At 43.4% G+C, this 16,615-nt stretch overlaps 2 protein-coding genes across 4 annotated transcripts in view; one reads left to right on the forward strand and one right to left on the reverse strand.

The window, feature by feature from the left end:
* The window catches only part of Snap29 (synaptosome associated protein 29), a 32,908-nt gene extending 21,207 nt beyond the window's left edge, over positions 1-11,701 (reverse strand). The window contains exon 1 of one of the 2 annotated variants that reach the window (XM_046421101.2): positions 11,352-11,694. In XM_046421101.2, coding sequence (XP_046277057.1) covers positions 11,352-11,588 — 237 coding nt within the window. In that variant the 5' untranslated portion in view covers positions 11,589-11,694. Of the gene's footprint in view, positions 1-11,351 lie in introns of both variants that reach the window. The other variant, XM_058571766.1, reaches the window with a different exon arrangement.
* A 221-nt stretch (positions 11,702-11,922) lies between these two features.
* The window catches only part of Pi4ka (phosphatidylinositol 4-kinase alpha), a 128,125-nt gene continuing 123,432 nt past the window's right edge, over positions 11,923-16,615 (forward strand). Inside the window, exon 1 of one of the 2 annotated variants that reach the window (XM_058571762.1) lies at positions 11,923-12,128. In XM_058571762.1, the coding sequence (XP_058427745.1) occupies positions 11,979-12,128 (150 nt within the window). In that variant the 5' untranslated portion in view covers positions 11,923-11,978. The remainder of the gene's footprint in view (positions 12,129-16,615) is intronic. The other variant, XM_046421098.2, reaches the window with a different exon arrangement.

The following is a 16,615-nucleotide window of genomic DNA, read 5'->3' on the forward strand; positions in this document are numbered from 1 at the left end:
AGCCCCTAATCATGCATTTTTAAGAAAGAACAAAAATGATTTTTGGACTACTTCCTTTAGTATGCCAAGCAAATCTTAACAAGGGCTAATTTTTAGAAGGGAAAAAAATGAGCTGCTAATTTGTCTGGAATTTCTTCAAATACCTCAAGTTATCATTTTCATAACCAAACTGAGGATGTCTGTTCTGCAATAAGGCATGACTAAGCTATAAATTAGAATTAAAACTCTATTCTCTAGGTGGGGGTACAGTGGAACATGCCTGCAATCCCAGCCACTCAGTAGGTTGAAAACAGGAGGATAGCAAGCTCAAGGCCAGCGAGATCCTGTAAAAATAAAAAGGGCTGGGGATGTTAGCTTAGTGGCAGAGCAACCCTGGGTTCAATCCTTAATAAAACAAAAAACAAACAAAAATGTTCTCTAGCATTCTTTTTTTTTTTTTTTGGGTACCAGGTTTTGAACCCAAGGCTGCTTAACCACTGAGCATCTCCAACTCCTCCCACCCCTGCCAATTTTTAAATTTTGAGACATGGGTCTCACTAAGTTGCTTAGGGCCTCACTAAGTTGCTGAGGCTGGATTTGAACTTTATGATCCTTCTGTCTCAGTCTCCCAAACCACTGTGATTACAAGGCATGTGCCACCATGCCCAGCCCATGCATTAATATTCAGTTTAAAAAAATTTTTTTTAGTTGTAGACGGACACAATATCTTTATTTATTTGTTTCTATGTGGTGCTGAGGATTGAACCCTGTGCCTCAAACACATGAGGCAGGCGTTCTACCACTGAGCTTCAGCCCCAGCCCAATATTGAGTTTTTAATTTATATCTTTTTTAAAAATTTTTAATATTTATTTTTTAGTTTTCGGCGGACACAACATCTTTGTTTGTATGTGGTGCTGAGGATCAAACCCGGGCCGCACGCATGCCAGGCGAGTGCACTACCACTTGAGCCACATCCCCAGCCCCTTAATTTATATCTTTATTTATCTATTATGTTTGTGTATATATATTCAATCCAGGGCCTTGTGCATGCTAGACAAGTGCTCTACTACTGCGCTGCATTCTAGCCCATGAGATGATATATTTCTAATAGTTCAATAGCCACTTATTTTGTAGGATGCAGAGAACAGATGAATTTGAAGCTGCTATAGATGCTCAGAGTTGGCAGTTAAAGGGTGGGCAATGCTCTGCTGTCATACTGGAAAGGAAGTTCCTGGTTTCTTTACAGTGACCTCCTCCAATTGTGGCGAATCTCACTCACCTTCCTGCCTCAGACTCCCCATCTCCATTTAGAGAGTTGCAAGGGTAAAAAGTAGTTGATAGCTGCGTGCAGTGGCACACACCTGTAATCTCAGCAACTTGGGAGGCTGAGGCAGGAGGATTTCAAGTTCAAAGCTAAATTGCTTAGCAATTTATCAAGGCCCTAAACAAATGAGTAAGACCTTGTCTTAAAATAAAAAATAAAAAGAACTGGGATGTGGCTCAGTGGTTAAGCATACCTTGGTTCAATTCTGAGTACCAAAAAAAAAAAAAGTAGGTGACAAAACCTTCCCCAATTTATAATGAGATCTCAATTTCTTCTGCTTGTAAATGACATAGTCTCTCTGATTCTCAGGTCTCTCTGCTGACCTGGTGAGGAAACAAGATATCTTACGTAGATATTATGATGGAAGCACAGAGAAATATGTAGGGGCGGCTTGTCCTGCATGTGAGGCTAGGGGCCAATGGAGAGAGTGTTGCTTTGGTCTCTCAAAAAGTTTCTGGGTGCTGGAACTTGGAGTTTACTAGAGGTTATAAGACCAGAAGAGGTAGAGGGGCTTTTGCTAAAATCCTCCCCCAGAAGGCAGGGAAAATGACTAAACTCAACATGCCTGTGACCTAGTTCCAACCAACAAGGAAGAAGGGCTTGTGAGAGCAAAGAGCACGGGAGCACTGTTGGTCTATAAAGATGGGCTGGTCAGGCCCCTGAACCCCTGCCATTTTGAAGACAGGCCTCAAATGCTTCAGATCCCAAGGATACTTGCATGGCTTAATACTTTAAATCTTCCCCCAGAACTGTGGCCATGTCACAGCTTCTGTCTCTGAGAGAATCAGAATGCCAAAGAGAGCAGGGTGGATGTGAGGGGAGTGAGGTCTGGAAAATACCATCTATGTTAAGGTCCAACTCAGAAAGTGCTCACTTGTCAGGTGATTACATTACAGCTGATTCCTCCCCTACTCCCTTCAGCCCCAAAAGTTTTCTAAATTTAAACTGGAAAAAAAAAGTGGTCAGAGAAAGGATCTAATTGGGCTGGTGGTACAATGCCAACATACAACACAGAGAGGGTTTTTTTCTTTTCTTCTTTTTTTTTAATATTTATTTTTCAGTTGTAGTTGGAAACAATACCTTCATTTTATTTATTTTTATGTGGTGCTGAGGCTCCAACTCAGGGCCTCGCACGTGCAAGGCAAGTGCTCTACCACTGAGCCACAACCCCAGCCCAAGAGAAAGGGTTTTCAATTCCTCTTTGGCTGCGGCTTTTTGTGAAAGACAGTGATCTCTGAGAGAGCAGGGGGAAGCAGAAGACAGGCAGATAAAGTCCTTGAAAGTGCAAGTGCACAGACTGCCAAAAGTGAGGTGAAACCTGCCCAGACCAGTATGTTCAAGGTCACTCTGAGGACCTGAAGTGATCAGGGGATCCTTGCAGGCAAGGTATTCTTTCAAGACATTCTTAGGAAGAGGAATGTGAGATTTCTGCCTGCAATTTTTATTATCAGCACTATTTTTGAGATGGAGTCTTGCTATGTTGCTCAGGCTGTCTTTAATTCCCAATCTTAGGTGAATCTCCCACCTCAGCCTTCTGACTGCTGGTATTACAGACATGCACCACTGTGTTGAGAGCCACAGCCAAAGGGGCCCCAGCAATTAACATGCCCTGTATTTGAGGCAGGAGGGCAGCGATTTTACCAAGTTTTAAATTTCAAAACAGTGAAGCAGCTAAAAGAGGCTGTAACAACCTATGGTCCTCAAGCACCCTTCACTGTAAGCTTGGTCGAATCCATTAACAACTTGAACATGACGCCAGCAGATTGGGCTAATATGTGTAAAGCTGTGCTAAATGGAGGACAATACCTGTTATGGAAGGTTGCCAATGAGGAATTTTGCAAGGAGACGGCTAGGCGAAATGCAGCAGCTGGTTATCCTCAGAGAAATCTAGATATGTTGTTAGGAAAGGGACCTTATGAGGATCAGCAGCAACAAATTGCATATGATCCTGGCGTATACGCACAAATTGCTGCAGATGCAATTAAGGCATGGAAGACTTTACAAGGACATGGAGGTTTACAAGGTCAATTATCTAAGGTAATACAAGGACCTAATGAACCTTATGCTGAATTTGTAGATAGGCTTATTCAAACAGCTACCAGAGTTTTTGGGAATACAGAACAAGCAATGCCATTACTAAAACACCTGGCTTATGAGCAAGCGAATCGTTGGTGCAGAGATATCATTAGACCATGGAAACATGAAGATTTAAACACATATATTAAATTATGTAGAGACATTAATGAACAAGAGCAAGTCGTGGCAGCTGCAGTAAAACAGGCTTTAGATGCCAGGCCAAGAACATGCTACAATTGTGAACAAACAGGACATTTTAAAAGGAATATATTCCCCAAAGATAAACTTAAAATAACCCTTTTTACTCTAAACTTTTTAAATTTGGATTCATCAGGACTTAGTGCTGCAGAAAGGCATATGTGTCCAAAAAATGTACATAAGCCCAAGGTACTTTGGAAGGATATTCTAACAGGACAATGGAAAGGTCCTGACCCAGTAATTGTCTGGAGTCGGGGGTCTGTTTGTGTGTTTCCACAGGGAGAACAGCAGCCGATTTGGATTCCAGAGAGATTAACCAAGGTCCTGACCCAGTGATTGTCTGGAGTCGGGGGTCTGTTTATGTGTTTCCACAGGGAGAACAGCAGCCGATTTGGATTCCAGAAAGATTAACTAAAGCGATTTCTACAGACCAAAAAGAAGATGATTTGGCTCAAATCCATAACAACTGATATCCAAAACTCCAGTTTGGCTATTCTTACATCTGCAACAGAACCAGGATGCTTTTTTCAATATCTATTTTATTATTGCCCTTTGCCATATCATGAAGTTCTATTTTGTTTTTTGAGCTCATACAGACCTAGGTTAATGTTTTGCTGATCAGTTCTATTTTTTGACTATAGAGTTTTTAAACATTGCAATGGAGATTTCACCTGTAAAAAGTTATAAGGCCTTTACTATAATGTTATGTGTTGTATGTATTATATTATGTGTGCACACTTGTGTTTTGTGTTATATGTTTGAATGTACGTATGTCCATATATCATATATGATGAGCGCTCATGATAAAATGGATCCAAATATTTTTTTTTTTCACGTGATTTATATGGTTTAATTTAAATTGGGTAAACAACTGTTAAGGATTGTTTTAATATGTAAACAAAAAAGAAGGTTAACAGATCTGTTTGTTTACTTTCACCTTTCCTTTTCATTATATTTAATAATTCTCTTAAAGACAATGTAAATTGTTAAGAAAATTGTTTTCTTTTAGTGCCTTCTGGAATGTTACATAATTTTTTCTTTAGCCATTATTGCCAGAATTCCTATCTTCATCCCAGTGCTGGTGAAGTCAAAGATAAAACCAATCTACAGCTTCTACAATAGCCATCACTGAACTGCTTGCAGAACTTGCCTGGACACATTGTGAGCTCACCTGTATGCATTGTGAACTATCTGTTGGTGCAGCAACTTGTGGTAGTGTTGGGGTATTTTTGCTGATGATGTCACCGGTGGTACAATTTTTCAAAGGAGCCCTCAATTGGCTTAATGTCATGGCATTTTGCATCCTCCTCTACTAGTGATGGTCTAAAATTTGGGGGCCAACAGAGGTGAGGCAAAGAACCTCACCCCCCCACAGGTGCAAAGGCCTATCCACAAGTATGGCTGTATGCTGGACCGGTAGTCAGTGACGGGTATGATCCAATTGCAGTGGTACCAACCTAAGACAGGAGGCTGACGCCTAGAGGTCAGTTCATCCGATGACGGGTAAGGACCATATGTTGAATTGGACTGCCTAACAGGCACGGTCCCTAAGCCACATGCTTGTTGTTTAAACAGAGAGGGGGAGATGTTGAGAGCCACAGCCAAAGGGGCCCCAGCAAACTTCCAGCTGCCAGCAAACTTCCAGCTGCTGGCTGATGATTGGCTCACAGCGGCCCCAGCAACATCTAGCTGATTGGCTCCTCGGCCCCAGCAACATCTAGCTGATTGGCTCCTCTGCGGTGATGCTCATTGGACTGTTTCCCTGCCCTTTCAGACCACGGAGCTGCTCATTGGGGGACTTTTTTGGCTCCGCCCACGTGACCCAGCCAATCGGCCTCAAGAGCAGGAGGATTGTGGGAGGTGGAGAGAAGCTTGTGGGGGAGAGAGAGGCTTGTGGAAAGCCGGTGGTGGCAGTTGAGGCTCTGAGGGTTTTTCCTGAGAGACTATTTTGTTTGTCGTGTGTGGTTCTAAAAATAAAGTTAGTTTCTTTTGACAAGTGGCTCCTGATTGTGCCCAGCCAGACTGCGGCACCACTGTGCCTGGTTTGTGAAAAGATATTATTGAGCACCTACTCTCTGCCTTTCAGGGTGCTAGTGATTCAGGGGTGAACTAAATATCCCAAATCTGTCCTGATGATAATAACAAAGAGCAAGATGGAAGTTCAATCTGATGTTTAAATTTGTTGACAACACTGCAGTGCTGTGAACTAAAGAAGACAGATGGGTCTTTGGTTCATTGAGCTTAAATTCATGGGGGAAACTGTAAAGAAAGTCGAGATACACATGACTGCTCCTCTTACAAGGTGAACCTTGGGACAAGGATTCCTGCCTGGTTTAAGAGGGGATGTGTGTGTAAAGGATGGTCCCTAATGAGGCTGGAGGAGAGACTCAAAGTTGAGAAGTTAGGGAATCCAAAGTGTGGGGATGGAGCCAAAAGCATGGGGCAGAGGAGGAAGCAGTGGCTGGCCTGGGGCAGCTGGAGGAATTAAGAAGGGAAGTGGAACTGTGTGGTAAGAACAGAAGGAGAGTAGGTGGGGCTTCTTGGCAGGACCCATCAGGGAACACCAAGGGGATAAAGCTAAGGCCTTCCAAGGGCAGTAGTGATCACTAGATTACCATTGAAATTCACAACCAAAGCATCTTGTAACATCAGATGGGCGTTGTTACTCCTGGAGTAAGGTTCTTATACTGAGCTCATAATTAAACTCAGGCATTAACTGATAAGTAAATCCAGAGTCAGTGAGTTGAATCTAGAAAGTTGAAATTTATCTGTGTTATGTTTCTTCCCTCTCAAGGGATCACATACGTGTAACATGCACAGGCAGGTATACCTGAGCACACGTAGGACATGGTCAAATCTGGGTCTCTGACTATAGCAGCCATGGAATGGAGTGGATTCAGAAACACAAATCAGGCTCGGTGCAGTGGCACATGCCTACAAATCCTAATTATTCAGGAAGCTGGGGCAGGAGGATTCTAAAATTGAAGCCAGCCAGGGCAACTTAGAGAAACCTCATCTCAAAGTAAAAAATAAAAAGGATTGAAGATGTAGTTCAATGACAGAGCACTTGCTTGGCATGTACAAGGCCATGGTTTGATCCCCAGTATAGCCAAACACACAAAACCAGGCCTTTGGTTGCAAGAAAAAACACTGGGGGCTGGGCGTTTAGCTCAGTGGTAGAACGCTTGCTTGCCTAGTATGAGTAAGGACGTGGGTTCAATCCCCCAGTACCACAAAAAACAAGTGAATGAAACCCATTGAGGACAAAGCTGGTAATGCAAGTGCTACTCATTGCATCTGTGCGCTCTACCAAACACCAGTCCCTTTCCACTGGTGTTGCTGTGTCAGCCAAAGCAAACCCCTGTTTATTGTTGGTAAAGAACTAATTTAGCAAGTCTGGGCTATCCCTACCCTCCACATTCCAAAAAAAGATCTGGCCCTTGCCTGGTCCCTTATCCTTAGAATATCCTGCCTGATAAGAGCAGCTCTATTTACTTGAGAGCTTAGTCTAGACAAGAGAGTTTATGTTAACACTGTGATTTATGATGGAAGCCTTGGGCCACATGGTATCTGTCTGACTTCTGGAAAAGATGGAGACTGAAGTCAGTCATCCCTGATTGACACTCTGGGGGGGGGGGGGGCGGGCATTTTGCTGAGATGGGTGGAGGTAGAAAGTTGAGTAAGAGACTGCTCCTTTCCCATATCTGACACTTAGAAATCTACTGAGAAATTACTTCACCTAACAGCTCTCTTTCTCCCTCCATCAGCTTTTGCTAAGAAATCTGCTACATCAGAATCACTTCTTGCTGCTTCAGAAGGATGGCTCTGGTCAGTACAGAGTCTCACTGGGAGTGGGCTGCTCTACAACCAGTTTTCCAGAAAATAAGGGTACCACCCTGTGGCAATGTATCTCTAAGTTATGGGAACAACATCCTAAGGGGGGGTCACCTCAATGACTACTGATCCTGGTCTAGGAGGGGTATTCTCATTTCTCTCACCTATTTATGGCTTTGGTGACTGTCAAATGCTGTAAATACATGGAGATGAGTGGGCCTGTGCTGGCCAGGATGGCTGAGTATATCATGCTTGCACACTATTAAACACCAGTCCTTTCCACTGAGGTTGTTGAGTCAGCCATTTGGACCCTGAACTGAGACCCTAGGCCCCAGAAATCTTCATTGGAATATGCTAGGTTTCTAGAGGAAAAGCAGTGTCCTGCGAAGAGGGGTATCCTCTGCCAGGGTGGTGAAAGGACGTACAAAAACCATGAACAAGTGGGGCATGTGAACACATGTAATCCAGCTACCTGATGCTTAGGCAAGAGTGTTGCAAGTTTGAGGTCCACTTGGGTAACTTAGCAAGCCCCTGTCTCAAAAATAAAAATAAAAAGGGCCAAGGGTGTAGCTTAGTGCTGGGGCACACTTGGGTACAATCCCCAGTATTGAAAACAAACAAAAACAGGTCCAAGCAGGACTCAACCAGGCTTACCAAAAAAGTAAAAACAACACAATGTCCATCATTAGGGAGTAGGCTGCATAAACAGAACTCATCCATTCAATAGAATATAACATAACCATTAAAAAAGCAAAACCAAAATAAATCAAAAAAGGAAAACCCAAAACTCCCCAAACAACTCATTATATATTGCTATGGCATGATCTTCAATTCTATTAAGCTGTGTATGTATCAGAAAGTATAGAATACTTCACTTTAAGTTAAAAAAAAAAAAAGGAATAAAAACTATGTCTTTATATATGGAGTACTTCTATAAGGACACCAAATCAGCAGATGGTAGTAGCTATCTTACTTAGGAGAAAAGGGAGGCTAAGGCAGGGGGATGGGAGGAAATTTCATAATCCTCTGTATGTTTTGAGGGCTTGGGGTGTAGCTTAGTGGTAAAGTGCTTGCCTAGCATGCATGAAGCCCTAGGTTCAATCCCTTAGGCATGGCAGATTAAAAAAAAAAAAAAAGAAAAGCTAAATTTTGAACCACATGACTGGAACATCTTTTTGCAAAAATTAACCTTAGGAAAGGACAAAGAAATCACACCTACCAATAGTTCTGTTAGTCAGGTGGTACACGCCCCACTCTATTTCTCTGTCCTTTGGTCATCATGACTATGGCTAGAGCCTTTTTGAGAAGCAAACCTTGTCAAGTTTCACAATAGGAAAGTGCAGTTCTCCTTGTTAAAAGTGACTTTACTAAGTAATTTTCCCATTTCTGCCAAGCTGGGATTGAATTATGATCTTCCCAATTTCATATTACTTATAAGTTCCTCCTCTTATAAAAATCTACGTTAGTGAGCTGTGGACGTAGCTCTGTGATAGAGCACTTGCATAGCATGTGTGAGGCCCTGGGTTCAAACCAGTACAAAAAAAAAAAGTGTTAATATGTTACACAGTGCTGGGTATTTGTTAGGCACCCATTTAAGTTTGGAAGTTAGCAGGGTACACAGGACTGGAGTCTGTTGGGAGCACTGCGTGACCAAAAGATTTCACATTACCCACTCCCATCCCAACAATGAAGGGAATGAAAGAGTAATGATTCAAAGACAGTTTATACAATATGGGGTAGGGTGATGGTGCTAATTATTTCTGACTTGCAGGGCCTCTAATAATTTGTTTGTGTGTGTGTGTGTGTGGTATTGGGATTTAATTCAGAGGTGCTCTATCACTGAACTACACCTCCTAGCTCATTTAAATTTTTTATTTTGAGGAAAGGTCTTGCTAAGTTGCATAGGCTGACTCGAATTGTGATCCTCCCACCTCTGCCTCCTAAATCACTGGGATTATAGGCATGTGCCACTGTGCTGGTGTTTCAGCCTCTAATGATTGAGAACTGATTCAATCCTGAAAAAATTCAATGTTTAATCACTGGTGAGAAAGCCTATCACCTGCCCAGTCATACTGCACCTCTCCAAGTAACACCCAGGCAAAGCCTCCTATGTGAGAGGTGCAAGTGCCTGTGTACAGTCCATTGCACAGAGAGAAGAACCTTTTGGGGGTAGCATGGCACATGTCACCATAATTTACATTATAAACTCACACCTATTGTATTTTTGCTTCTCCTGAATTATGATAACAAATCTTTTCTTCTGACCACCAGGGATTTCTAAGCAGCTTCTTCTTTCCACATATCTTGTCTATCATGCCCCTCCTCAGAAGCCCGGGAATCGTTTTTTTTTTTAGTTGTCAATGGATCTTTACTTCATTTATTTATATGCAGTGCTGAGAATCAAACCCAGTGCCTCACACATGCTTGGCAAGTGCTCTACCACTGAAATACAACCCAGGCCTCAGGAACCTTATTTCTAAGCCAATTCATTTACATATTCCCCCTCTCTTCCCTGGGAACATCCTTCATCCTCACTCTTCTTGTCCAAATCTTAGTCTTCAAAACCAAATTCAAGTTTATCTTCTACCACAACCTCTCTCTCTCTCTCTCTCTTTTTGGTACAGGGAATGAACTCAGGGACACTCAATCACTGAGCCACATCCCCACCCTATTTTGTATTTTATTTAGAGACAGGGCCTCACTGTTGCTGAGGCTGGCTTTGAACCTGTGATCCCTTCTATCTCAGCCTCCTGAGTGGCCGGGATTACAGGCTTGAGACCACTACAGTACCTCATTTTTAATTTCCGATTTTTTTTCGTTCTCATAGTTTCCAGAAATGTCTCTTTAAATAGTTCTTAGTTGGGAACTATTTAAACTATTTAAAGTTGGGACCCCCCAATCAACCCCCCTGTAAACCAGAGCCCCAAGACCTCTGGTGATCATCCAAAATGTAAATTGAGACTTTCCATTTGGACTGGAACATAGAAACATATGTGATGTAAAAACCACAAGCAAACCCTCCTCAGTGAGATGAAAGACAGGAAGGTAGATTAATGAGGGATACCATAAAAGGGAGAAGTGGGTAAAGGAAATAACCCAGGAAAACCAACATTAGGAAAATGATAGAGATGAATATTAGAGAAGTTAATCAATATATTCATACCTTGATCACTTAAGACCCTAAGTGATCAGGGAGAATGAACTCTGCCAGAGAAGAGTTATGAAGAGACCCAAGGATAAAGACCATATTTTAGTTTCAACCATTATATTTGCAACATCAAAATGCTTAAGATTATTCCAAGTTGATCTACCATAATCTCTTCGATTTTTTTCCTCTTTGTTCAAACAAAACTGTTTATCAGGCTGAAAAGAAAATATATTGAAAAAGCTAAATTGAGAATGATTCTCATTGGAAGTCCTACTTTCTGAAATCTTTGGCTGGAAAAAGCTGACAAAGATGAACTGGAGCAAGACTGTCGCAACCCATGTGCAGTCTGTGTAGGATTTGGGAAGTAAAGGTAAGGCTCTAGACTTAACCAAATTCAGGGTTCAGCTTACTCAGGAGGTGTCCACACACATGGATCTTTAAAATCTTTACTAGTAAGGTGGAGAAATGGTCAAGAATGGAGGGAAGAACTCAAGGCCCATTTGCTCTCATGCCTCAGGAGTTTACCTTTGAACTAAGCACACAGGGGGGAAAAAATCAACTAAATGGAGTTATAGTTAAGGAAGATTCCCCGGGTAAATGGTCTCTTTCAAGAACTCAAAATACATGTCTCTTTACATAGTTACCATATTATTACAAACGGTAAAATCACTAAGTACAAGAACCTAGGGTAGACAAATCGGGAATTCTCAAGAACATGAACAAAACATTTCTCAATCACGTCTAACAATGTAAAGACTGGCCAGTTCAGCTCAGTCCTGTCCCAGACTCACCTCGGAAGAGGCAACCCCAATCTTCTCGGACTCGTACATAAGGGACAGGGACCTGCTAGTGCTGGCGGCTGTGGCCTCTGCCCTGCGCAACACCTCCTGCCGCAGGTACTGCTGCCTGTCGGCGGGTGCGTTGGCTCCGTCGGGGAGGTCGCGGGCATCTCTCCACGGGGCCGAACGAGAGTCTTCGTCTTCCGCATCGTCATCGAAAGGGTTGTAGCTTTTGGGGTAAGCAGACATGGTGCCGGAGAGCGTCTCGGTCCGGGAAGAGGAGGAGCACTGCCAGAACCGGCCAAGCACCACGCCCCGCCCTTTGATTCGGCGGCGGTCGCGCGAGCTCCTTCCGCCTGAAAAGCGCCGGCAGCCCCGCCTCGGATCCGACCATTACGCCAGGCGGCTTGGGAGGGGGTACGCCACGTCCAGAGCGCGTGGCAGAGGCTACTTTACGGTGCCTCTCCCCCTGCAGCAATGGGATCGCCCTCACGGCCACGCCCTACCCAACGTCGGCAACAGAGAAGTCACGTGGCGGGGAAGCCGGATGCGGCTGCGCCTGCGCCTGCGCCTGCGCCGTGAGCCCGGGAGCTCACTGGCCGGGTGCTGGTAGCCTGCTCCTACGCCGCGGTGCGCGCGATGATGGCGGCGGCGGCGGCCGCGGCCCGGGGAAGCGGCAGCAGCTCGGGCTCCAGCTCCGGCTCCAGCGCCTCGCGGGGTTTCTACTTCAACACAGTCCTGTCACTGGCCCGTTCCTTGGCAGTGCAGAGACCAGCATCCTTGGAGAAGGTAATCTAGGTGGTCTCGGCCGAGGGCTGACAGGAGGAGGGTCCTGGTGCCCTGAAGCAGGAAGGCGGGGCGAGGGTCTGAGGGCGGTCAAGTGGGGAACGGCCTGTGACTAGAGGGGACTGCTGAGTTGAGGAGCTCCGCGAGGGGAGGGATCTAATAGAAGGGAGGGGTGGATCCGACTGGTGAGGACATCGCGGGTGGGGAGGCGTGGGAGGATGGTGAGCTTCCAGCGGAGAGGGGGCTGTGACATCGTTGGGGCGGGTGCTGGTGCTGAACCTTGGGCACCAGTGAGGAGGTTAACACCTGGGACTCTGGTCACGATTTCTCCTGGTTTTTATTCTGTGACCTTGGAGATATCTTTTTGTCTTAAAACGTGATTTTACTTCCAATCCGGGGAAGGGGGCAGATGAAGCACTGTTCTGAAAGTGCTTTCTGAACTGCAAAACCATTGCGCATTATTATTGTCTGGGGTTGGAGGCACTAGACTAGGTAAATGATTGTGTTTGGAGACAGTGGCAGAGAATTGAGCTTGGGATGGATTCAGGAGAGAAAGAACTCATGCCAGAGGAATCCTTATCTTGGGAGAAAGGTGAAAGCCAAAGATGTGCTTGGGGTGGTACTTGAACGCAGATTTTGGAATCAGACCTGAATTTGGTCATTGCATTGTCACTGTGCCTCTTCTTGGGCAAGTTACTTAAATTGTCAAAGCCTGTCTCCTTATATGAGTATAAAGTCTCTCCCTCAGGACTAGGCATAGAGTGGGTAAACAGCAAATATCAACTCTTCACCTAAAAGCTTGTGGTGAGACTGAGCACAGTGTGTTAGCCCTGAAGAGATGGGGTGGTTTGTCCACTCAGCTTTCTGGCAGATGAAAAGAGGACGTTTTCTGACAGGAGTAATGGTGATTGTAGACCTGTCTGCTGCATTTGGTGATATGGGGTGGGTGAAGTTGAAAAGCTATTTTAGACACTTGGGCAGTTACCTAGATGTGTATGTTCTCAGACTTGATTTAATCACTCACCTGCAGGGTGAGCAGGTCCTAGGAAACTAGACTGACTTCTAATTAAAGACAGTATAAGCTGGGCATGGTGGCATGCACCAGCTACTCAGGAGGTTGAGACAGGAGAATTGCTTGAGCCCAGAATTTGGGACCAAACTGGGCAACATCACAAGACCTCATCTCTTAAAAAAAAAAAAAAAAAAAGTGTGTCTATAACAGAATGAAAAGGACATGAGTTTGGGTGATAGGACTATCTGAATTTAAATCCCATATCACTTGTTTACTGTGATCCTGGGCAGGTCAGTTCCTCACTTTCTCCTGTAAAACAGAACAAAATAAAACAAACAAACCAGGACCATACTTGATAGTACTATTGTGAAGATCAACAAGATGACTTGAATGGCTGGGCATAGCAGTGCACATCTGTAATCCCAGCAACTTGGGAGGCTCCTGCAAGAGGATCATAAGTTCAAAGCCAGTCTAAGCAACTCAGCAAGACCCTGTCTCAAAATGAAAAGTAAAAAAGGGTTAGAGATGTAGCTCAGTGATAAAGTGCTCCTGAGTTTAAAAAACAAAACAGGGGCTGGGATTATGGCTCAGTGGTAGAGCGCTCACCTAGCATGTGTGAGGCTCTGGGTTCCATCCTCAGCACCACATTAAAATAAATAAATAAATAAATAAAGGATTGTGTCCAACTACAACTAAAAAATAAATATTTAAAAAAACAAAACAAAAAAAGGATATTAATTAAAGGCAGGCCTATGGATACTTAATTGAATGATAACGCAGATACTTAGATAAACTTCATAATGGACCACAGGGCTGCTTTATTAAGTCAGATTCATGCCAGCTAGTCAGCATGTTCTCCTCCTAGTAGGAGGACCAACAAATCTGTCAGAAGTTTGATTGTTGGATTTGGAGAAAGAGGATTCAGGGAATTAGATGATCTTTAAGAAAATGGTTCAGGAGTAATAGCACCCTGTCCCACTCAATAACTCTGAAAAGTGCACCTTAAGTTCAGCTTGCCTTCTGCCTGTTCACTAGTAATAAGAACATGAGGACTTGGGGTGTAGCTCAGTGGTAGAGTGTGTGCTTCAGTTCGTCGCCAACACTGGGGGAAAAAAGGTTGTGTAATTTCAATGTTATTGTCTTTGTATCTTGTCATAACTGCTTCAGTTGTCAAGATTACAATATATTTTACAGTTAATTAACTCTATCTGAGGTTGGCAGCTTTCTAATACCACTTCAGCCTCACTGGAAATAATTACCATCACTTCAGAAGAATTAACAGAGCAGGTCAGAGGCTGCCTTCTTTATAAGGGCCTGCTTGCAAGATTGGCTCTTGGCTAGACTCTAGGCACTTGGCACTTGAACTGTTCCCTCCATTTCCTAACTGATAAAGATGGTGGGGTCACTGTGCCTAGACTCTTTGTACACACTATATGATACCTTTCAAACGTCTGCTTTCCTTCTGGGAATCTGGAATTTTAATAGTTGCTAGGCAGACAATTTCTATATGACCAGACCTAATAAAAACCTTGGGTGCTAAAGTCTTTAATGGATTTATCTGGCATTTTTTTGCTGTTGTAGCAAGGATCAGAGTCGGTGTTTTCCTCATAAGATGGAGAAAACATAAAGAAGCCTGTGCATTGGTTTCTCCAGATACTACCCGTGTCCTTTTCCCTTGCCAATAGACTTGCACTGTAATAAAATTTAGCCATGAGAGCAGCTATGTATATGTAGGAATTCTTTTTTTGGTACCGGAATTGAACCCAGAGGCATTTAACCACTGAGCCATATCCCCAGTCCCTTTTTGTGTTGTATTAGAGACAGGGTCTTGCTGAGTTGCTTACGGCTTTGCTATTACTGAGGCTAGCTTTGAATTTGTGATCCTCCTATCTCAGCCTCCCAAGTCCCTGGGATTACAGGTGTCCGCCACTATGCCTGGCTTGTGTAGGCATTCTTGGGGACCCCTGAGATAATTTATTTTGTCAAGGAGGCTTCTGTAGGTGGCTGATTCCATGAAATATTTGTGAATTCCTCTCATTCTCATCTAGGATCTTAGGATCTTGAGATTGATTATGTTAGGGATCATTGTTGCTATTTGGTCCTATAATGTGTCTGTTTACTACATTCCCTTACTTTTTTTTTAATTGTGGTTGGACACAATACCTTTATTTTATTTATTTTTTTAATGTGGTGCTGAGGATCCAACCCAGCGCCTCGAACATGCTAGGCAGGCACTCTACCGCTGAGCCACAACCCCAGCCCCTCCCTACTTTTAAATTTTTATTTATTTTTATTTTTTAGTTGTAGTTATGCACAATACTTTTATTTTATTTATTTTTATGTGGTGCTGAGGATCTAACCCAGGACCTCACACATGCTAGGCAAGCGCTCTACCACTGACCCACAATCCCAGCCCCTACGTTCCCCTAGTTTAAAATAGTTGATAAGAAGTACCTGACAATCTTAAGAAAAAAGGAAAAAAAAATTTTTTTGATTGAACTCAGGGGCACTTAACTGCTGAGCTACATCCCTAGCCTGTTTTTGTTTTTTATTTAGAGACAGGGTCTCACTGAGTTGCTTAAGGCCTTACTAAGTTGCTGGTTTTGAATTCACAATCCTTCTCCTTCAGTCTCCTGAGCTGCTGGGATTACAAGTGTGAACCACTGTGCCTCTTTCTTTCTTTCTTTTTTTTTTTTTTTTTAAGATAGAGGAGAGAGACAGAGAGGGGAGGAGGGAGGGAGGGAAAGAGAGAAAGAGAGAATTTTTTAATATTTATTTATTTTTTAGTTTTTCAGTGGACACATCTTTATTTGTATGTGGTGCTGAGGATCGAACCCAGGCCGCACTCATGCCAGGCGAGCACGCTACTGCTTGAGCCCCATCCCCAGCCCTGTGCCTCTTTCTTAAGGAAAAAATTCTTGAGGTTCTTAAAAGAATTTCTGGGATAGTAAAGATGAAGACTTAAAAGGGAAATGAGTATTTGTTTACATTTTTCTCTTTCCCTTTCCTTTTTATTTTATTTATTCATTTGTGGGTTTTTATTTATTTATTTTTTATTTTTTGGCAGTAATAGGGACCTCACAAATGCTAGGCAGTACTCTCTGAGCTACATCCCCAACCCTTTTTTATTTTCAGAGAGGATCTTGCTAAGATGTCCAGTTGGCCTCCAACTTGTGTTCCTCCTGTCTTAGTCTCCTAAGTAGCTGGAATTATAGAGGTGTGCCACTATACTTGGCTTCTTCTATTTTCTTCCAGAGTGATGTCAAAGGACTGAGAGAGAGGACTTGGTCCATATAGGGTTTACTTGGGGAAGTCTCAGTTTGCTGGACCAGACCTGATATCCAAGCTCCGACATAGGTCACACAGGCAGCCCTAACATGCTTTTAGTGCACTTGAGGCATCATAATGGCACATCTTCTATACTTTGACTCTCTACATTTAACAGTTATGTTTACTTTAGTCACCCACTTTAATCCCA

This window comes from Marmota monax, unplaced genomic scaffold (assembly GCF_021218885.2).
Source record: "Marmota monax isolate L192 unplaced genomic scaffold, Marmota_monax_Labrador192_F-V1.1 WCK01_AAM20220418_F8-fsc00157, whole genome shotgun sequence".
NCBI lineage: Eukaryota > Metazoa > Chordata > Mammalia > Rodentia > Sciuridae > Marmota > Marmota monax.